At 41.4% G+C, this 22,502-nt stretch overlaps 1 protein-coding gene across 1 annotated transcript in view; it reads left to right on the plus strand.

Annotated features, from left to right (window-relative positions):
• Positions 1 to 22,502, plus strand: part of SLX4IP (SLX4 interacting protein) — a 195,704-nt gene that overhangs the window by 152,693 nt on the left and 20,509 nt on the right. Inside the window, 2 exon segments of the mRNA XM_008256377.4 lie at positions 17,177 to 17,254; positions 21,744 to 21,832. Coding sequence (XP_008254599.2) covers positions 17,177 to 17,254; positions 21,744 to 21,832 — 167 coding nt within the window.

A 22,502-nucleotide genomic window follows, 5' to 3' on the forward strand; every position in this document is an offset into this window, starting at 1 on the left:
ACCTGGTAAACCCGCAACAGCACAAGGCCAGGAGAAGACAGCGGGACCAAGCGTGCGGGAGTTAGGAAATGCAGTGTCCAGGCCGCTGCTCAGGGGACATTGCTTTGTCATCCCCAGGACCCCCTTTCTGCGACCCCAAGGCACTAAGTGCCACTGATTTTCCAATGCCAAGTGGAAAGTCCTTGCTGTTACCTAACTTTCTAGAAAAGCAAAGGAAGCGAGAAAGCTGCTGTTGGAACTATTTTCACTTGGAGTGGTGCAGTGAGGAAGAGTGGTTCTGTGGGATGAACAGCCGGGAACTGGGGGATGTGGTGTGATGAAACACCTCAGGGGATGGCAGCAGAAGTGACAGATCCATGCCTGCCTGCGCAGGACACAGGCAGGAGGCAGCTTCGGTCCTTGCCTGCGTGTGCCTGATCTGACCCTCTCCGTAGGCCATTGAAGCATCAGTCCATGGTTTCCTGCTCTTGTTTTAAGTTCTTCTCTATTCCTGGTATTTCCTCAAAATTTTCTCTTTCTCTCTCTCTCACTTAAAATTTTCATTCATTAGGTAGAAAAAGAGATAATAGCAGGATGCTGGATTTGGAAACGACTGGGACTCAAACCAAGGCACTCTGATACAGGATGCAGGCGTCCCAAGCACTGTCTTAACCACTGCGCCTGTCCGTGGATATTTTCATTTGTTTCGAGCTTAGCTGCTTGTTTTTCCTTTTAGCTGAAATCTGTTTTTAGTGGAAACATTCCCTTTATCTTAATGTGTAAGATACCCTAGATTCAGTTTTTAGAGCTGAACTCTTTTTACTACAAGGCTTTATTTTTCATCGATGGTACACTTTTTACTCCATGCTAAACATGTTGGTAAATGCAAAATGTGTGTGTCTGAATCTGTCCTTACGTCTGTACCTATAATGAGTTGTAGTTTAGTGTGGGCAGCTAGTCGTAAAATAATCTTCAGGTGCAGTTACTGTTATTCCATAGTAGTATGCTCACTTGAAGAAGATGAGAGTTTTACAGTCACCTATTATAGCTCTTTTTTTAAGTTTCCTTTTGAATTGTTGCTGTCTGCTTTAAAAATTGTTCTAGCAATCATAATTATAACTTAGAATAAAGAGTACTTTTGCACTCTTTAAAAATGCTATTTCTAGAGTAAGCAGGCCTTAATCATTTATGTTCTGAGACTCTGGAAGAGGAACTATATTAACACAAATATTCAGACCGCAAAGAGAGGTATCATCTTTGAGGCTCTTAAATATTTTAATAAAATGATGGTGTTTCTTTTTTTTTTTTTAAAAAAAAAGTCCTCTTCAAAAGAGTCTCTAATTTTTTTAGCTTATCAGAAATTTTGAATGCACACAACAATAAAACTGTATGATCAATGCCTACCCTTCTGACACCCAGCACATTTTAATGTATGGCCAAAGTTACTTCATTAATATGTTCACCTACTTTTCCCTCCCCTACTTTCAGGCCATTTAAAGTGAATGCTGGGCATCATTTTATATATAATAATGTTTCAATAGATAGAACTCTAAAAGATAAGAAACACTTTTTTTTTTTTATAGTCAAAGTGATACTAAAAACAAGAAAGTTCTTTTCATAGTGGGCTTGGCTTCAGAACACAGTTGTCCTGAAAAGCCACAGTTAAATTGATGCCAAAATGGTAAGGGAAAAGGCTCATGTCATCATGATTGTCATTGGACACACGGGCATGAGCAGATCCATCACTACTGGCCATCTGATCTAAAAATGTGGTGGGACTGACGGAAGACCTGGCTTTTGTAGCCATTATGAGAGTGAACCAATGGATGAAAGGTCTTTTCTGTCTCTCTCTCTCTCTGTCTCTGTCTCTCTCTCTTTGTAGGCATTGTGGGAGTGAACCAATGGATGGAAGGTCTTTTTCTGTGTCTCTGTCTTTCTCTCTCTCTCTCTCTCTCTCTCTCTCTCTCTCTCTGCCTGTGTGTGTGTATGTCTATGTCTGTGTTTCCCTCTCCCTTTCAAATGCGTTTAAAAAAAAAAAAGATGTTTGTTGTGGCAACATTTCCAGCGATAGCAAAAATGATTCCCCAGTGGAAGCAGCCGCTTCATGTTGAGGTGATTATCCTAAACCATCCAGGCCAAATCAGTGTTCCTTAAGCCCCGGCACTGGTTTTTCCCATAGTTCATTGCCTGCACATTTGCTCAGCTGAGAGGAACGACTGAACACTGTTCTGGTAAGAAGCTGGACAATGGCCCTGAATTCTTGAAGTCTGGTGAAGCTGCCTTCATTGATATGGTTCCTGGCAAGCCCGGGGGTGTTGAAAGCTTCTCTGACTGTGCTCATCTGGGTCGTTTTGCTGTTCATGATACGAGATAGTTTCTGTGGATATCATCGAGGCAGTGGACAAGAAGGCTACCAGAGCTGGTAAGGTCTGCCAAGAAAGCTCCAAAGGCTAAATGAGTATTATCCCTAATGTCTGCCATAGCGGTCTCAGTCAGTGGTGGAGAAAGGTTCTCAGCATGGTTTGTTTCCACTGATCATTCAAGTTTAATAATAAAAGACTGGTAATGAGAACAATGCGTCGTAAAATGTTCAGGAGGTCAGGAAGGTGATTTGTGGGCCGTGTGTGTGGAGGGACAGTTTTAAATTTTAGTTTTTCAAATCATATTTTTTTAATGCAGACAACTTGACCAAAAATCTGTCACAAAATTTTGAGACTCGGTCAAACAAAATTTAATGATGGGGAAAAAAGACATAGTTTTTCAAGCCTTACAATCAAATGTCTAATCCATCTTTAGATTATTCAGGATACTTTTTCCATCCTTTTATAGTTGAATTGTTAAATCAGGGTCTATACAAGGCTAGTCTACACTTTTATTGCATTTGGTTATTCTCCTTACCGTAGATGGACATTTCTTTTAGCATATAGCAACTCCCCTTGCAACCCCCCTCCCCTGTTTATTTATCAAAGAAACCAGGTCAAGCATCTCTGAAATTTCCCATGTTTGGATCTGGCTGGCTGCCTATGTACAGTAGCAATGAGTTCTTCCAGACATGATATTTTCCGTAAACTGATAGTTTGATCCATAGTCTTGATGAGTTTCGGGTTCCTTCTTATTGTTTTTTTTTCCATATGTATGAGAATACTTAGTGTTAGATGGGATATGTTTCCTGTTGCATTTCATTGGGCAGCAGGCAAATTCTGGTTATATCTTGCCCAATGTCTTGCTAGCAGTGTGTTTAGAATGCAAATGAGGTTTCTGTTCTATGATTTTTTTAATTAATCAATATTTTAGATTTGGTATTTATATTTTTAGAGAATACTGTTTAAGCAAAACAAAATTAAAAAAGATCCCTTGACATATTCTTCTGATACTGCCTAATTCAGGCACTTAAGATAACAGTAATATTTTGGAAAAACCACCTGGGTGTTGATATACATAGTTCATTTTTAAAATCTGAATCTATATGATTCCTGATTTAACATCTAATTAATGTCTTAAGTTGCTGCATACCTGTCATTTTAGGTTTTACATATCAATATGACATACATTTTCTATAAACCCTTGGAGATTTGTAGAAGATAAAAATAAAGGGTAAGTCAGTAAGAAGTTACAGAAGAGAAAGAAAAGGGGGAGGGGGACAAAGCATGAGAGCTGCTCTTTGAAATCCTCTAGAGACGTTATAATAATTGAGCTAATATGCACTGGTTTCTTAGGACTCGCCTTTGTAGTTTGGACCTTGAGTGCTTTAGAAATGAGTTTTCTCCCCATGCCTCATCACTGTTAAAGGCATATTAGATATGGTCAAGTCATCGTGGTTTACTTAACAACTGGAAAAGAAAGTAGAAGAGTTGAAAAATATTGGAGATGTTTAATATTTTCAGGTGTGACTTGAATCAATATATCAAAAATGAGATGGCCAGCGCCACGGCTCACTAGGCTAATCCTCCGCCTTGCGGTGCCGGCACACAGGGTTCTAGTCCCGGTTGGGGCGCCGGATTCTGTCCTGGTTGCCCCTCTTCCAGTCCAGCTCTCTGCTGTGGCACAGGGGTGCAGTGGAGGATGGCCCAAGTGCTTGGGCCCTGCACCTGTATGGGAGACCAGGAGAAGCACCTGGCTCCTGCCATCTGATCAGCGCGGTTTGCCGGCTGCAGCGGCCATTGAGGGGTGAACCAACAGAGCCAAATACCTTCTCTGCATTTGATCTTTCAACTCTTTTTCCAGCACTTCACTCTCTCAGTGAGCCTCCTGCTTGGCTGAGCACTCTGTGTGGATTTCTCTCTCTCCCTGCTGACTCTCCAGCATTGCTTCCGTCCGCCTCCTTTTTTGACTTGCTCTGCTTTTTTTTTTTTTTCTTTCCCTGGCCCTTTCATTTGGCCATAGGTGCCTCTGTAGATCTCTAACCTTCACCTCTGCCGGGAATTCCACACCTTGTTTCTATTTGCTCTTTTGACAGCTTTGCTCAGATATCTCATTGATCCTTCTCTCTAAAGCCTGGTTCATTTTCTTATCAACCCTCCCCAACTTCTCTGTTTCTGGCAAGCTCCCATTCATCTAATCAGAAAAGCCATGGTAGTGAACTGTCCTGTTCTGAGCATCATTAGTTGACAGCCAAGTGTGTCCCTGATCCAGTCACTGAAGTATCCCTTGGATGTGTCCCTTTCCCCCTAGTCCTACATCTGGCTATGACCCTTGCCTTCTCCCACTTGGCTCTTTTAAAAGAAACTTTAGACAAAATAGGGTAAACTATTTATTTAAGCAAAGAATAATTTGTGAACCAGACAGCGCTCAAAACTGAAAGATAGCTAGAGAACTCTACTTTAGCAAGATGAACTGCGGGCTTTTATAGTCTAAACACAGAATCAAAAAAAGTTGATCAAGAATGATAAAAGGGGAAAAATGTGAAGAGAAGCATTAGGAATAGAAATATTAGCAATGAAAAAGACAAAAGTAGATGTCAGTGGAAATCAAAATAATAAAAGACAGTAGTTTCTTAATAAAGAACAACTTCATGCTAATAAATTTGCAAATGTAGGTATAATGGAAAAGTTTCCAGAAAATTATAAAACTGAGTTCAGAATAAGTATAGGGAGCCTTTAGCTTAGTAGTTAAGATGCCTGTATCACATATCAGAAGACCTGATTTTGATCCCTGGCTCTGGCTCCTGACTCTGACTTCATTCCAGTGCAGACACTAGGAGGCAGCAGTAATAGCTCAAGTAAGTGGGTCCCTGCCACTCATGTAGGAGATTTAGGTTAAGCACCTAACTCCCAGTTTGGGCCCTGGCCACTGTGAGCATGTGAGGAGTAAACCAGAGGATAGGCACTCTCTATGTTGTCTGCCTCTGTGTGTGTGTGTGTGTGTGTGTCTCCCCCTGACCCCTCTGCATGTAAATATACATACACAGACACATATTATATTATATTATACACATATAATATCTGCCTTCAAATAAATAAAAATGAAAATAAAAAATATAAAACCTAAATAAATCTTATTAAAGAATGTGAACACTACTTAGAACACCAGGTCTAGATATTTTACTTAGTTAATTCTGCCCAAAATTTAAGAACTAGGTAATGCCAGTTGTATGTACCTGAATAAGAACATCCTCAACTTATTTTATGATGCTAGTATAACTTGACACTAAGAACCAGGGCAATAAAAGAGAAAAAAAATTACAAGTCAATCTCCAACATAAAAGCAAAACTGTTAAATATTAGCAAGACAAATTTAGTAGTGTAAAAAAAACAGAATTATGACATGGAAAGTTGTTTTAGCATTAAAAAGCCTATTACTAGTATTTACAACATTAAAAAAAGAACAATGAATATAGCAGTTTTACTAGATACAGAAAAAAGAGCCACCATTCATAATTGATATTCATAGAATTTGGATTATGCCAACAAAAAACCTACAGCAGATATTGTCTCAGGGCTGAACATCAAAAAAGAATTTTCTAATCAGAAGCATGAGAAATATGTCTCCTAGCAACACTACCTCTCTGTTGGAATTCTTAGCCTAAACAATAAGACAGGAAAAAATTCGAAAAATAAAGTATCTTCTTCTTGGTAAATCAGGTGGCTTTGCTCATATATGGAAAAGTCTAAAGCAAATATTAATTATAAGAATTAATAACAAAGCTATAGCAATCAAAACAGTATATTAATGGCATAAAAACAGATACACAGACCAATGGAACAGAAACGATAGCCCAGGAGACCATGCATACATGGACAATTAGCCTTTGACAAAGGCATGAGGAATGCACGATAGGGAAAGGACAGGCCCATCAATTAATGATGTTAGGAAAACTGGATATCCACATGCAAAAGAATGAAATTGGACCTTATGTTACACATACACAAGATTCACTCAAAATGCATCTTAGACTTAAATGTAAAACCTGACAGCAGAAACTATAAAGTAAAAGCTCTGTGGCATTGGTCTTGGCAATGATGTGTGTGTGTGTGTGTGATCTCAAAAGTCAAAATCGTGACAGGTGCTGTGGTACAACAGGTTAAGCCCTACTTGGGACACCCACATCCCATATTTAGAGTGCTGGTTTGAGTCCCAGCTACCCCACTTCCTATTCAGCTCTCCAGTAATTTGCCTGTGAAGCAGGGGATGATGGCAGAAGTACTTGAGTCGCTGCCACCCATATGGGACACCCTGACTGAATTGCTGGCTCCTGGCTTCTGCTTGCCCAGCTCTAGCTGTATGGCCATTTGGGGGTGAATCAGCAGATGAAGAGTCGGTCAGTATCTGTTTCTCTCTCCTTGCCTTTCAAAGAAAATTGTTTTTAAATTCACATTATTCACAATAGTCACAATGTGGAAACAGCCCAAGTGTCCCTTAGCAGACGAATGGATAAACAAAATGTGGTATATGTGTGGAGTACTTAATAATGGAATATTTTTCAGCCACAAAAAAAGATCTCCTTCCATGTGTAACAGTGTGGATGAACCTGGAGAGCATTATGCTAAGTGAAATAAGCCAGACACAGAAAGACAAAACTACTGTATGATCTCTTACATGTGGGATCTGAAAAAGCTGAACTCAAACAGATTAAGATTGTACTTGCTATGGGCAGGGCTGGGGACAGAGGCCAGCTGCAGGTGGAGAGAAGTGAAGGAAGAGGGAATATGAGTATTAGTCAAAGGGTAGAAACTTTTATTTTTTTTTTAAGATTTATTTATTTATTTGAAAGGCAGAGTTACAGAGAGGCAGAAGCAGAGAGAGAGAGGTCTTCCATCTGCTTGTTCACTCCTCAGATGGCCGCCATGGCCAGAGCTGTGGTGATCCAAAGCCAGGAGCCAGGAGCTTCCTCCGGGTCTCACATGCAGGTGCAGGGGCCCAAGGACTTGGGCCATCTTCTGCTTTCCCAGGCCAGAGAGCTGGATCGAAAACAGAGCAGCCAGGACTCAACCGGCACCCATATGGGATGCCAGCATAGCAGGTGGCGGCTTTACCCACTGCGCCACAGCACAAGCCCAGAAACTTTGAGTTATGGTTGAATTCTGGGGATCTGATGTAATGCATGGTGACTATACAGATATTCGTTGACTTACATGGGAGTCCTACATACTGATAAAACTGAAAATTTCCTAAGCTGAAAATGTCTTTGCTGCACGTAACCTACTGAACATCCCAGCATAAGGGCACAGTACACTCCAGTGTGTCAGTTCCCCTGGTGAGCTCATGGCTGGCTGGGAGCTGCGACTCCCTGCCACTGTCCAGCATCACAGGAGAGATCACCATTAAATTGTAGTTTCTATGCAGTGTGTATGGTTTTCCCACTATCCTAATGTCAAAAACTTGTCCAAGTGTTTTAAGTCAGGGATCAACTGCAGTTAACACTTGAAATTTGGTAAAAGAGTAGATCATTTCTCACTACAAGAAAAAAAAATACCAGCTATATGAGGTGCTGCATTGATGTGTTAATTGATTATGGTAATCATTTCACAATGTGTACATGTATCAGATCATCACATTGTGTTATTTAAATATCTACAATTTTTGTTAATTGTATCTCAGTAAAGCTGGGTAAAGAGTTTAATAGGCTTTTCAGCTGACAATCTGTAGAAGTCAGTTGGAAAATATAATTTTTCAGAGTTAACATTTGTAATTGCAACAATAAAAACATAGCTCAATAAAGTACCAAAAATTTATGTTGAGAAATTTTGATTTTATTGAAAAACATTGTTTCTGAACAGAATTGGGAGATTTACAGTGTTAAATGCGTAAGAAGTCTCATTAACACAAAGATACAGGTGTATGGTTTTCTCCAAACTGAGCTTTAGATTCAAAGTCTTTCACATCAAACTCTTCATGGAGTTTTTCATGCAACTTGATGAGCTAAATGAAAGGATAAAAGGTAAGAAAACCTCCAGGTTTTTAAGGAATACTGTTCAAAGGATCAGGAGAGGAACTTGGCCTACTAGATCAAAATATGTTAAATAAAGGTTAGCTGGTTACCAGAGGGGGTACTGACTGATCAACTAACAGAATAAAATAACTCAGAGAGGCCTATGTGTGACAGAATGGCACTGGGATCATTGCCAACCTTCTTCTAAATATTCAATTCTTACCCATGAGATTGCATAAAAACAAATTTTTAACTGATCACATCTCTGGGTAGGCAAGTTGTTTAACTTTTTCTTTACACCTTGCTTTTGTCTATATGTTTAAAGAATTATTAAGAATATATTATTTTTAATTGTATTCTAAATCATACATTTTACTTTTAATTTAAAAAAATACTTTTCATTTTGAATTTTTCCAACTCTTCTTACTTGATTATTCATCTAGATTAACTTCAGAGTTATTTTTGGCAACTTCCAAGCTACCTCCTCCCCTCACACACACACACAAAAATAACAATTTCATTGTGATTTTGACTGGAATTGTCTGCTACATAATAGGCACTCAGTACATACTTGTTAAGTAAATAAATATGGGAACAATTCACATCTTTGAGGTTAGCCCTTCCAATAGAGAACATAGCATGTTACTCAATCTTTTCAAGTCGTTTCTTTATTAATGGAAGTTTTGTGTTTTTTTTTTAATACAAATCCCACACATTCATGCAATTAATAATTTCTAAAATTGTATAATCTTTCCATTTTCCCCCACATTGAGTCAAACCCTTAACTGAATATCCTTAATGTCAGGACTTAAAAGAGTCAGAAAGATGATTTAAACATGGAAAAACATGCCCTGTGTAGTGAGGTTAAGGACCTGGGTTTCTTTAGCTTAGAATAAATGGCTGAATTGAAACTGAATACCTGTCTCCCAGCATTTGGGAACAGCTCACTCTCTTTCAGCTCTGCTCTGCAGAAGACACAAAAAAGAGACTTCAAGTGTGAGGAATTTACATGAGAGAGTGCGAGCTGGCAGCTTGAGGCTGCATGAGACCTCAAACGTTTTATTTGCACTGCACAGCATATTTGAAAAGTTTAAATTCATTTAGAGTTCGAGAAAATTCGAGGGAAAATTTGGATTTCCAGCTTTTCAGGAAAGGCCCAACATGTGGCCTCATGGCACATCTAATGGCAACTGAGGGCTGGCGCTGAGCCACTACTGTCCGCCCTAATGTGACTCTGAGCTCCCTCCAGGTCTTCCTGCCAGAACCAGACCCTGCCCTCAGTGCCTGTCTTGCCCCTTCACATCGAATCCGGCCCGTGGGTCCAAGTGCTGAAGGCAGAGTTGAGTTGCACATGGGTGGGAGTGGCATGGCATTTTCGACATTTTTGGTATTGTCTTTTGAAAAAAGATGGTCCCGACTGCCCAGTGGAAGTGAGCGTAGAGGACTTCTCAGGGTGGTTTCTTGCCTGCGATGCCAAGATCCTGCTAGCGCAGCCCAGTGGTTCCTGAGTTCCCACTGCACACGGCTGTCGAGGCTCAGACTTGGACTGGCCCCGGGGAGGCCCCGGCGGCTGGCTTCGTCTGGCCTGCTCCCCAGGCACAGGCTGCTGCCGAGGGCCTGCTTGAAGAGTTAACAAGCTACCCCATTTGGAAGATTTATTAAAAATCTGTGTTTCTTTTAAGCGTGGTTATTTAAAGATGAGTGAAGAGTTTTTGTCGAGAACATTGAGTTTTATAAGTACACAGTATTATATCATTTTCATCATTGTGCATGGTCTGGCAGAATTACGATTGTGGGAACCATAGTTTTGAGTATCATTTCATCTCTGCTTGCATATTATCTAAACATACTTTTCATTTTTAACGTCGAGGGCATATTTTTATATAAACAGAAAGTGAGAAAGTAGTTCGGAGTAGAAATCTGAGGCGATAATTTCTCAATTTGTTTTATTCTAATTTTTGTCTGCCACAAGAAGCTTTCTCTTTCAATGTTAACAATCTTTGGTGGATTCCACAGATAAAATTAACAGCCCATGTGGCTCTGGTATAACCTATACAGTCAACAGACGACAGGTAGAAAATAAGTTTTTTCTAAATAAATTTGATAACAAATTATTTTATTCACAATTTTTTTTTCATGAAACTAACCAGTTTGCCCCATTTGTTTTGGCATCAAACAGACATAGCTGTATTGTGACTCAGAGTCTAGTACTGTCCTTATTTAAGGACATGAAATGTTATCTCAAGGGAACCTTCTTGGAGTCTTTAAATGTCTTGGGTAATAAGTAAAATTTTTAGCCAAGGGCCAAATATCCAACTTACCCACCCAAATTGTTTCCCAACTGTGGTCTTAGATTAGGATCCTGTGTGTGTATTCTTAAACTTATGACAGGACTCTTGGTTTTTGGTTCCCACAGAACAACCCCTTTCTTCAGTCCCACACATCACCAGCAATAGTAAAGGTCACACTTGGGCCTGCAACTTGTTTCAAAGGGCCCACACGAGGTTCTTCCAAGGGCCTCATCTCAGACTTGGACTCTTCATGTTTTAAGTGACAGTGTCGGACTCATGATTTCTCTACCTTTTCTGCCCTAGACCTCCGGATAAGGATGGGTATAATATTGCAGATGCACCCGGTTTCGGGAGTAATAAGTTATGACTTCATTTTCCTTGAGTGAAACAGCTACAAAACAGATCATTTTCCATCATTTATGTTCTATGTTCCTGATGGAGTCTAGCACACAAAGCATTGTCAAAACTTGGTAGATATTAGCCTCATTTTTCCTACCCTCTTATTAAACTGCAACCAAGTTTTCAGGTGGAGAATGAGAACTGACTCATGACTTCAGACTGAACAGTTGCATGTCTGAACTGGCACGCCATACAGAGCCACTTCTGGGTTAACGCACAGTAGTCTGATTGAAACCAATACCCTTCTTAAAACAAATAGAAGACCACTGTCTAACTCCCTTAAGTAAGCTTGCCTGTGCCAAAATTTTGAGCATCTATAAGTTTTAAATTGGATTTCTTTGAAATTACCTTTAGAACTAAATCTTCAAATCATCTGTATTCTAGATTTTGAATTATAAATACAGCTTTCATTTGAACCTGTACTTTGCTATAGCAATTGAAGGAGAAATCAAAAGTGATAAATGGCTGATATTCTTAAAGAGCATACAGATTAAAATTTGTATCAAGTCAATTGAGATTTTTAAAAAGTTGAAATCTAGAATGAGGATTGTTCCATAAGATAACTAGCCCAAACTCTTTAAAATCTCATTGTTAGGAAAAAGAGAAGAGAAAACTGCTTTAGATTAAAGGAAAAGAAGACGTGACCAGCATTGTGGCCTAACAAGTTATGCTATCGCCTGGGACACTGACATCCCATATGGGTGCATGTTCGTTTCCTAACTGCTCCACTTCCTATCCAGCTCCCTGCTAATGCACCTGGGAAAACAGTGGAAGACTGATCCAAGTACTTGGGCCCCTGCACCCACATAGGAGACCTGGATGAAATTCTAGGCTCCTAGCTTCAGTCTGGCCCAACCCTGGCGCTATTTGGGAGTGAATCAGCAGATGGAAGATTTGTCTCCCCTTCTCTCTCTGTAATTCTGACTTTCATATAAATAAATATTTTAAAAAAAGGAATACATCTCAAAATTCATGACCTTTGATTGGATTCCAATTTGAGAGAAAATCTGAGATACAGATTTGGGACAGTTGGATGTATCTAAATATGTACTAGTTTGAGCAATAATGTTTTGCTGTATTGCAGCAATACTTTTTTGGTGACAGGAATCTCCTTACTGTTTGGAAGTCTACACTCACATTTTTAGAAATAAAGTTTTATATTGTCTAATTTGTTTTGAAATGATTTAGCAAATACAATTGTTTGGATATGAAGCAGCAAAATCTTAACCATCATTGAATCCAGATTGAGGGTTTTGGGGTGTTTGTGGCACTATTTTTCTACATTTTTGAATGTCTGGATTGTTTTCATGATTGCATGATGATGCCAATAAAGCTGTCAGCTCAGGGAGGGAAGTACTGTGGGGCATGGTAGGTCTTCCTGAGCCTGCCTTGTGGCTGGGGAGAAGGTTTTGCTGGAGGAGAGCGCTGTACATGATGGCTGGAGGCCCCTGTGCAACAGTGTGCACCTGCCAGGCCTTCCCAGTGGTCAGCAGGCCACACAGAGGCACTTTTCCAGGCGCCCTGTGAAAGGTCCTAGAGGAGCCATGGCAGAGGGCTTTCTTTCCACCACAGGTTTCTCTTTGGCAGTCGGGGGCTGCTCCAGGCACCTTGGCCATGAGTCCACTGAGAGCAAAAAGTGAGGCTGGATACTTTGAAAGTAAGAACTCTGTTGGGGATTTGCTGTCAGCATCTGGGGACTGTGAACTACAGCACCCTAAATAAATGACCACTCCCTTAAACACATTATTCATTAGAGCACAATAAGTAGTTTACTGCCTTGCTAAGCTAGGATGGAATTTGTTCAATTCATGCTTGACTATTTTTTTTGAATTGTAATTTTTGTCTACATGTGAAGTCTCCAGTTTCTAATAAAGCTATTTTGGAACAATTAATTTTTTTAAAAGATTTTATTGGAGAGGTAGAGTTACAGAAAGAGACAGAGATCTTTCATCCTCTGGTTCACTCCCCAAATGGCTGCAACAGCAAGAGCTAGGCCGATCCAAAGCCAAGAGTGTCTTCCAAGTCTCCCACACAGGTGCAGAGGCCCAAGGACTTGGGCCATCTTCTACTGCTTTCCAGGCCATAGCAGAGAGCTGGATCAGAAAAGGAACAGCTAGGACATGAACTGGTGCTCATGTGGGATGCAGGCGCCTCAGGCAAAAGCTTCGCCTACTAGGATACAGCGCCAGCCCCAGCAGTTAATAATTTAGTATGAAATAAAATAGTAGCAGAACTCCCGTTTGTCCTTCCTATCATAAACTATTATTGGACACTCCCCCTTTTTATCTCAGAGACTTAATATTCTTTGGCAAACAACCAGGTGAGCCAGAAGAAAGTTATTGTGGGAACAAATCATTTTCATTGAGGGTTTGGAGGTGGTTGAAGGAGAGAGAGACAGGAAGCTACTCTCAAAAAAGTGCAGCAGGCAAGAGGCCGAGGGGGACTGGAGACTTCGGGCTGCTTGGAGGCCAAGCAGAGAGGATCCCATGATGTTAGGCAATTTAGAAACATGAAGCCGGCGCCATGGCTCAATAGGCTAATCCTCCGCCTGCGGCGCTGGCACACCAGGTTCTAGTCCCAGTCGGGGCGCCGGATTCTGTCCCGGTTGCCCCTCTTCCAGGCCAGCTCTCTGCTATGGCCGGGAGTGCAGTGGAGGATGGCCAAGTGCTTGGGCCCTGCACTCCATGGGAGACCAGGAGAAGCACCTGGCTCCTGCCTTCCAATCAGCATGGTGCACCGGCCCCGGCAGCCATTGGAGGGTGAACCAACGGCAAAAGGAAGACCTTTCTCTCTGTCTCTCTCTCTCACTATCCACTCTGCCTGTCAAAAAAAAAAAAAAAAAAAAAAAGAGAAACTTGAATTATTTGTGGAAATGCCCACACCTGAAGGTTCCTGGTGGGAAGATACTTTTCTTACAAAGTCACCCTCCCTCTCCCCCATCTCTTCCTATGTCTAAAAACAGCCCTCTCAGATTTAAAAGGACCGTAACAGCCTATGAGAAAACAGGCATACTTACGCATGATTTGCAAGTGCCTCATAATTTTGAATGCCATTGTCAGGTAGTTTTCAGATGCAAAATTTACTGCTTCTTTTCCCTCCACTGTCCTCCTGACTCAGGTTTTGAGGATTTAGAACACCAGTGTTACGAGCTGGGAGTTGGTACCCCGAGTCAGGAAAGCAAAGGGCCTCCTGGATTCTTTGGAAGGTGGGTTAGCTTCCAAGAGAGGAGAAGGTTTACCATAGCCCTGGGCACATACAGAATCGCAGTGGGCTGCTGAGCGCTATGAAGTGGATTTCATGGAGAGCAGGGATGCGAATGTGGTCTTTGTCACTGCCTGTTATCCATGCACAAATGAAATACATCTCCCTGAGGTTTCAGCAACAGTCATTTTTTGTTTATGTATGGATTTGATTTGCCATGAGAACTGACACAAGTTCCTAGTGTGTTTAATCTCTCTTCAAGCTTCTCTTTAAACACTAAACTTTGATATGACCAATGGAATTGGAACTAAGCAGCTGCAGATCTCTCTTCCGTGTTGAATTTGCCAGTTAGTTTGCAGGTGCTATGAGACCGGATTACTATTTTCTCTTGAAACCACTAACAACTAGATGCTGGTTCAGGAGTGATTTGCTTTGGCATGCTCCTGGCCTTGGGGTGGGGGAGGGGGCGTAGGAAGCAAGGTTTAGTAAACTCATTTCCCCTAGTAACTTAAGTGATAAATCATTAGGAATCTACCTTTTACTGTTTTCTTTTTCTATAGGGGAAGGTGTCATATTGAGACTTCATTGTTGACCAGGCCAAGTAGGATTTATCACTGAAGTGGTATCTCCAGATACCAGGCTTCCTGAACTCAAAGCTGTAGCTTTCATGGTCAACTTCAGGTTTAGCTTCTTCCTGATAACATTTTACTGCTGGAAATTTGCACAGGAAGAAGATTTTTGAAATTTTGAAAATACCATCTGAATCTTAATCATTTAGAATTGTCGACAAGTAAAAACAATGACTTTGTTCAATGTTGCATAGGTTTTGTTGTGGTTGTTCAACCCTTTCAGAGAAAACATTATAAATCATGACTTGAAAAACCACTTTTAAGTTTTGTAATGTGTGTTTGTGAGTCCCAAATTGCTAAAGACGATTCTGTTACAGTCCCCCCGCCCCCAGCAGTAGGACAAATAAACAGCTGGAGAAGTGACTTCCACTCTCTCAGTGACCTAAGGAATGAAACATTTGTTTTAAAGCTCCCAGAGTAATGCCAATAATGTGCACATTTTGTTTGACATTTTAAGCAGAAGAAAGCCACATGACCATAATGCAGTGCATTTTCAAGAGTGTTAGGAAAAAAATATATTTCATCTCAGTAAATCTGGAGATTAGCCTTTCATAGATGTCACTTATTTCACAATCCGCGTGACCAAAGCAATTGTGCTGTCAGAGCAGTAACTTGTTTAGACAGAGCGTCAAAGTCTCTACTCACTGATGTCCTGGATCTTTCTGCAGGAGTGTTAGCAAAATACTGAATGTGAAAGCGGGAACTTTTAATATGTTGTCCTTTATGTACACATTATTTCTTTATTTATTCTTTTTTGAGGACTTATTTATTTGAAAGGCAGAGTTACAGTTAGAGAGATCTTCCATATGCTGGTTCACTCCCCAAATGGCTGCAACAGCCTAGCCTGGGCCAGGCTGAAGCCAAGAGCCTGGAGCTTCATCCAGGTCTCCCATATGGCTGCAGGGGCCCAAGGATTTGAACCATCTTCCATTGTTTTACCAGGTACCATAGTAGGGAGCTGGATCAGAAGTGGAACAGCTGGGACTCAGCCCTGTGCCCGTATGGGATGTTGGCATTGCAAGGGGTGGCCTAACCAGTTACGCCACATCACCAGTCCCATATGTTCACATTATTTCAGAACGATCATAGTCATGGAGTTGGGTGCTGAGGGGATCTGATGGCCTGGAGATCACTTATTTCAACTCTTGCCGCCTCCAATTTCATGAATAAAATATTGTTTCAGGGAGCTAGTGATTTCCTGACGTCATCTCAGTACCTCGAGACCCACCCCCCTCTGCCCCCCGTCTCAGGTGGTCCTTCACCTCCCATTCTTCCACCAAATACTTGACTGTGTTAACTGGGAACAGTCTTATTTTGTCTTTTCCAGGAAAGTCATGGACAGGACAGTTTAGACCTCTAGGGAAGCTGGAAGAGAGAATGAGAGAGAGAGGGCAAGGGCGAAGGCAAGGGCAGGAGGAAAGAGTTACCCTGGTCCTTTCTGTGAATCCTGTAAGATGAATGATAGTGTCTCACATCTTCACAGAAGCCTTGGGGCCAGGCTTCTTTCACTTAGCATGATGTGTCTGAGGTTTAGTTCTGTCATTGCTTGCCGTTGTAGCTCATTCGTATTTTAGGAATGACATAGTATTTCACTGCTGACTGTATCCTTATTTTGAAAAACGTTGGCTGATGAATGTTTGCATTTGTCCCAGTTTGAGATGATTGTGAAGAGTGCTGTTCTGAGCACTCTAGGTGCCTGCTTCGTACTCAGCCCTTTTTCACATTGGTAGTAGCGACTTGTGCTCCTAGTAGTGCATGAAAGTCCCAGCCGTGCTACAGTCTGCCAACACTCTGGGCTCTTCTTTCATGTAGGCCGTTCTGGTGACTGGGGGAATTTCTTTTTTACTCATGTCATATTTCTTTTTATCTTATTCTATATAAAGACTTGGCTCTACTTGAATTAGAGTAACTTACTTACAGACAAGATACATGCATCTTCAAATAGGTGTTAAATGATTCTTTTCATGTGCTAATTAGCATTGGCTAGCAGAAGGTGGCCAAGTTCTGTGCACCAGCTCAGACTGAATTAATCATCCCATCTGAAAGCACAGATTTTCAGGCGTATTACACCTCCTCGTTTATTCCATTTTACAGGTGGAGTGACTGAGTCACTTCAGGAGCTAGGGACCATGCCAGGTGTTAGGACCAGGCCTCCTGGAGGAGCCGAGAAATAGTGTTCACCCTTGCCTCTATTGAGTCTTTGCTTTGCTAAGTAATCTTTAAGTGCCTACTACACGCTGGGCCGGGCCCCTGGGGTTCCGTGGTAAAGGAACTTACAACCTAAGGATGTCCTCTTTCATTTTTTTCAGGTTATGGCTTTCAGATCACAGCCTATTTCCTCAAGAGAGGGATACGTCTGCGCTGCATCAGAGGCTCACGGAATTCTGGTGAGAAGCTGAGCCCTTGGATCACTTCACACAAGCAGCCTGCCCTAGAGAAGGGAGGGAAGTGAAGGGATGCAAACTCCTACTTGCTTCATTGCTTTCGTGTCATTGAGTGTTTCCAAACATTCGTGGTTTCCCCGCCACACAGCTTGTACTGCTTACTGCTTCTTGGAGAACAGTGAGCAGGGCCACACTGTGCTTTCCTTTGCTGATGCATCTGGGCACTTTCGTTGGGTTTCCAGAGTTTCATGGTTGTCAGTGCACACCAAGGCCCTGGGGTACAGAGCAACTTGCATATGAGAACACTTTCCCAGTCCAGATCTGGCAGAGCCTTCCCTAGGTATGCGCTGAGGCCAGTCCTCCCTACCCCCAACTTCCCCAAGTCAAGATGTCCACTGGGGAAATGATGTCAGATTTGTCCAGCCAACAACAATAAAGTCAGAAGCTAATGACTATCCTTGGAGTTGATCTGAACACTGGAAAGAAAATGTAGCTCAGCTTCCTTAGACCGTTTCATTCTGGGTGTAAGATAAGAACCAGGGTCTAAAAATTAACTCCATGGAGGTTTGCTTGTAGAATCTTCACAATTATCAACACTTTCTTAAGTGTTACTCAAATATATTACTCTCTTAATAGGGCCTTCCACTCTGTTCAACTCTCTTAGTAAAAGAAGTCAGCTAACTGTGTCTGTTAAAATACAACCCAGCTATCCTTCGTGATAGGAACTGTCATTACCTAAATCTATAATCTATGTTAAATATTAAAATAACTGTTATGACCTAAGCAGAGTAAATGGGTGTAGGAGTTGCTTTCTGCCCAATTCCTGCCACCAAATGTTTAAAAAGCTACCATTCTAGCATTTTTATTTTGCAGAGGAAGAAATGGGAATACAAAACATGGAATTTTTTTTGAAAGAACTGACAATTTTGCATTCTAATTCTGATTCACTAATGAACTGCTGTGTTTTAGTTTTCTGATTTTTGTTGAGGACAGGTGGAAAAATAATGAGTTCTTTGGTTCACTTCCCCCTTCCATAAAGTGGAAAGCAGGCTGCTTACCCCTTGTCTATGTTAGGCATTTTAAGAACTAATGAATAAATATTATCTACCTTGATAATTTGGTTCTTCTGGCTTTTCAAAGTCCATCCTTAGTCTTATAGCCAGATCCATCCACATTGAGTCATGGTTCAAGCACACCCAGTTTCCCCACCTGAAGCTGGGGATATGACAGGACAATAAGCTAGGCCCACTCACAGCGGGTTTTGATGTTTGTACCTCCCATGTTGGGCACTGGGGAGCCGTGATAGACTTTTGGGTGGAGTCGGTAAACCTGTATTTGAACTGTTAACTTGTTGTGCTGATTTGGATGAATTGGAAGAGGGAGAGTGACCACCAAGGAGACAGCAGTTAGCTATCCAGGGGTAAAGAGAGCTGGTACTAGGACAGCAGATCAGATCATTAGGCCTTTTGGCTTAATCTAACCTGGCCAATTTAATGTAAGTTGTTAACTGTTTAAATTGTGCATCTGCATAATCATAATCATAATTCGTTCTTTTTTTTCTTAAGATTTTTTTATTGAAAGAGTTACACAGAGAGTGAGAGTCAGAGAACCCTTTCATCAGCTGGTTCACTCCCCAGATAGCTGCAGTGGTCAGGGCTGGGCCAGGCCAAAGCCAGGAACCAGGGGCTTCTTCCAGGTCTCCCACATGGGTAGCAGGGGCCCAAATACTTGGGCCATCTTCTGCTGCTTTTCCCAGGCCATTAGCAAGGAGCTGGATCAGAAGTAGAGCAGCCAGGACATGAACCAGTGCCCATATGGGATGCTGGTGTCACAGGAGGCAGCTTTACCCACTATGCCAAATGTCAGCCCTGATGCACTCATTCTTAGCTCCTGAGTGCATCAGGTGGAGACACATGATTACTGCAGTCTGTAGCCTCGTATGTACTCTCTGTAAAAGCCTTCATGTACCTGGTCATAACTTTATGTTTTAAGAAAGTTCAGGGGCTGGCACTGTGGTATAACAGGTAAAGCCACCACCTGCAGTGCCAGCATCCCATATGGGCACCAGTTTGAGTCCTGGCAGCTCCGCTTCCAATCTAGCTCTCTGCCATGGCCTGGGAAAGCAGTAGAAGATGGCCCAAGTCCTTGGGCCCCTGCATCCTCGTGGGAGACCTGGCAGGGGCTCCTGGCTCCTGGCTTCAGATTGGTGCAACTCCAGCTGTTGCAGTCAACTGGGGAGTGAACCAGTAGATGGAAGATCTCTCTCTCTCTCTGCCTCTCCTCTCTGTGTAACTCTGATTTTCAAATAAATAAATCTTTAAAAAATAAAGAAGTTTATTCTTCTAGACAAATGAGTTTATTTCCATCTCAGATATGAAATGTATATATTATAAAAATATTCAAGCAGGGATTATAAAAATATAAATTAGAAAAATAGCAGAACAGCTTAGTCACTGCTTACGATGCCCACTTTACATATAGGTGTGTCTGGTTCATATCCTGATTTCTCCACTTCTGATCCAGCTTTCTGCTAATGCACCTGAAAGGAAGTAGAAGATGGCCTCAATGCTGGGACTACTGCTGCCTGATGGAGCTCAGGATTCCTGACTTTGTCCTGGTCCAGACCTGGCTGTTGCATGTATTAGAGAAGTGAACCAGCTGATAGGAGCGTCTCTTTGTGTCTGTCTGTCTATCCCTCTCTCTGCCTTTCAAATAAGATGAAATAAATATTTAGTTATTTGAAAGGCAGAGTGATAGAAAGGGAAAGACAGATCTTCCATCTGCTGATTCACTCCCTAAATGCCCACAATAGCCATAGCTGGACCAGTCCAAAGCCAGGAGCCAGTAACTCCAACTGAGTCTCCCATGTAGGTGGTAAGAACTCAATTAGCCAAGTACTTGGGCCTTCATGTACTGCCTCCCAAGTATATAAGCAGGAAGCTGGACCAGAAGCATGAAGTAACCAAACTCAAACTGGCACCTCATTATAGGATAAAGACATTACAAGCAGCAGCTTAAGCTTAAGCACCACAGCACCCACCCCAGTAAGTAAACTTTTTCTAAAATTTTCAAGCAAATAAAAAAGAGTGAAGGTCTACCATTTGCAGCCAAATGTATACAACTGGAGGACATCATGTTGAGTGAAATAAGCTAAAACAAGAAAGATAAATATTTCATGTTCTCTCTTATATGTGGGAGCTAAAATTTTAAAAACAAATGAAAGAAGAAGAAAAAGATGTCTGTGTGTTTCAGTATTGCTGCAAATATAGTTTTGTAAAACTTTGTTTTCTACGTTCTTACCTGTGGTTAAGAAGGATATACTACTATAGTTTTAATGATCCGTGATTACTTGAAAATTTACTATATATGGGTGAGATGGTCATTTTTCCGCTCAACTATTGTTTATAGCCATTGTCTATAATCCCACTGAATCAGGGTCCTTTTGCTTTTTACTTGTTAAGCTTCTTATTCAGTGAAGTAAGGCTTTTTACTGTAATGTAAATTTAACATATTATCTCAAAAATAAAAAACAAGATAGGAGGAAGGAGAGTGGGAAGGAAAGAGGGGGAAGAAGGGAGAAAGGAAATATTGTGTTCTTAGAATTGTGTCTACAAAACACATTGAATCTGTTAAAAAACAAATTAAAATTCATCATAATAAAAATTTTTAAATGTTTTTCAAAGATTCAAGCAATACAACCAACTATAACAAAGAAGACCCTGCCCACTGTTAGCACTGGTTGAACGTGATTCCTGGGGTAGGCAGGAGCAGGTGAATGAATGAATGGACAAACGGATGGATGACATAAGAGGAGGGATTCAGATGGCATTACCATTTGTATTCCTCTCACTGAGTGATTAGGAGTGCCGTCCTGTGACTCGTTTAGCCATCCCCACTCGGAAGTCAGTGGTTTTGCTTTAAGATGCTGTAATAATAGAGTACTATGACTATGGTGTGGTTATATCATCCTTACTGTGTCTTTAACCATTTCCCAAATAGTTTGTTAATTAAATTCTAAGAGAAGCTGCTGTTTCATAGCCTGAGAGTTTGCCCTACATCATAGAGGACCTTTGTGAGACCAGCTGACCAAGGAGTTGATATGGAAACTGGTGAACCTGTTGATGGGTCACATTTTTCAGATTTGACTGAATACTCCTCCAGTCTGCACACTCATTAGAAAATGTTGATGCTGTTTCTCAAATACGAGTCCCAAACAGAAAACTGACACAGGAGAAGGCTGTGAAGTCCCTGCCTGGGGGTTTCCTGCGATATAGTGGTCCAGGGGCCAGGTGCCCAATCTGCAGTCTCCTTCACTCTCCCTAGTGCTTTGCGCTCACCCAGCCCTGTTGATGGGCAACCCTGGAAGGAGCGGAGGATACACATGTGCCTTACATGTATGCATACTGCCAACGTGAAATGAAATTGCCTGGGCTTTTCTGCGTTCTCAGTGTTTTGACACCTTTAGTAACTTGATTTTCTTCATTTTATGCAGAACTCCGTGTATTCCCTGACAGATTTGTGGTCTGTGTGAGTCAGCTTGCATTCAATCATGATCTTTTGGTGAGTCAGAAGGAAGAACTGGTACGTATGAAAAATTTCTATAAACAAATAAATCCGCCTAAACGCTAAGGCACGATAAAACAATAGGAAAAAAGAGAATTCTATTGTTTTTTCAATTGCTGAAATGTCCTTCCTATTTTGCATGGTAATATCGATTAATCTTTGTGTTCCGTGTTATCCATTCCTGAAGACCCCTTGAGTATTTTATTAGGTCAGCAGTATCTTTCCCATATCAATTTAAAATGAGAAAGCAACATATCACAAAAACTGTGATAGTGCCTTTGATAGTATTTCAAGTAAATGAAGCAAAATGCACACATTTCCGCTGGAAGCTATCGTTGGGGTCAGTGGCTTTTGAATTTTATTCGGTGGTGAATCACTGGCATTTTCATGAGAACCAGTACTTCTCCCTAGTGAATTATTTCATAGCTGACAGGGTTTGCGTGTGTGCGCATGCTCACTCACTCTCACACGCGCTCTTGCTCTCTCTCTCTCTCTCTCTCTCTCTCAAGTCTTGAGCCCCATCAGGGCCTGTTTCTGTGTCATTGGAGTTTTCTATTCGGACAGAGTAATTTTCCTTGGAATATTGTAGCTCTCAGTGTTGTCTTTTAAACTTCACACGGACACTTGACAGCCTCCTTGCCTGTATGTGTGTCTTGCTGCAGTCACAGCCCAACCTACTAGACCTTGC

The sequence above is a fragment of the Oryctolagus cuniculus genome, chromosome 11 (assembly GCF_964237555.1).
Source record: "Oryctolagus cuniculus chromosome 11, mOryCun1.1, whole genome shotgun sequence".
Classification (NCBI taxonomy): domain Eukaryota; kingdom Metazoa; phylum Chordata; class Mammalia; order Lagomorpha; family Leporidae; genus Oryctolagus; species Oryctolagus cuniculus.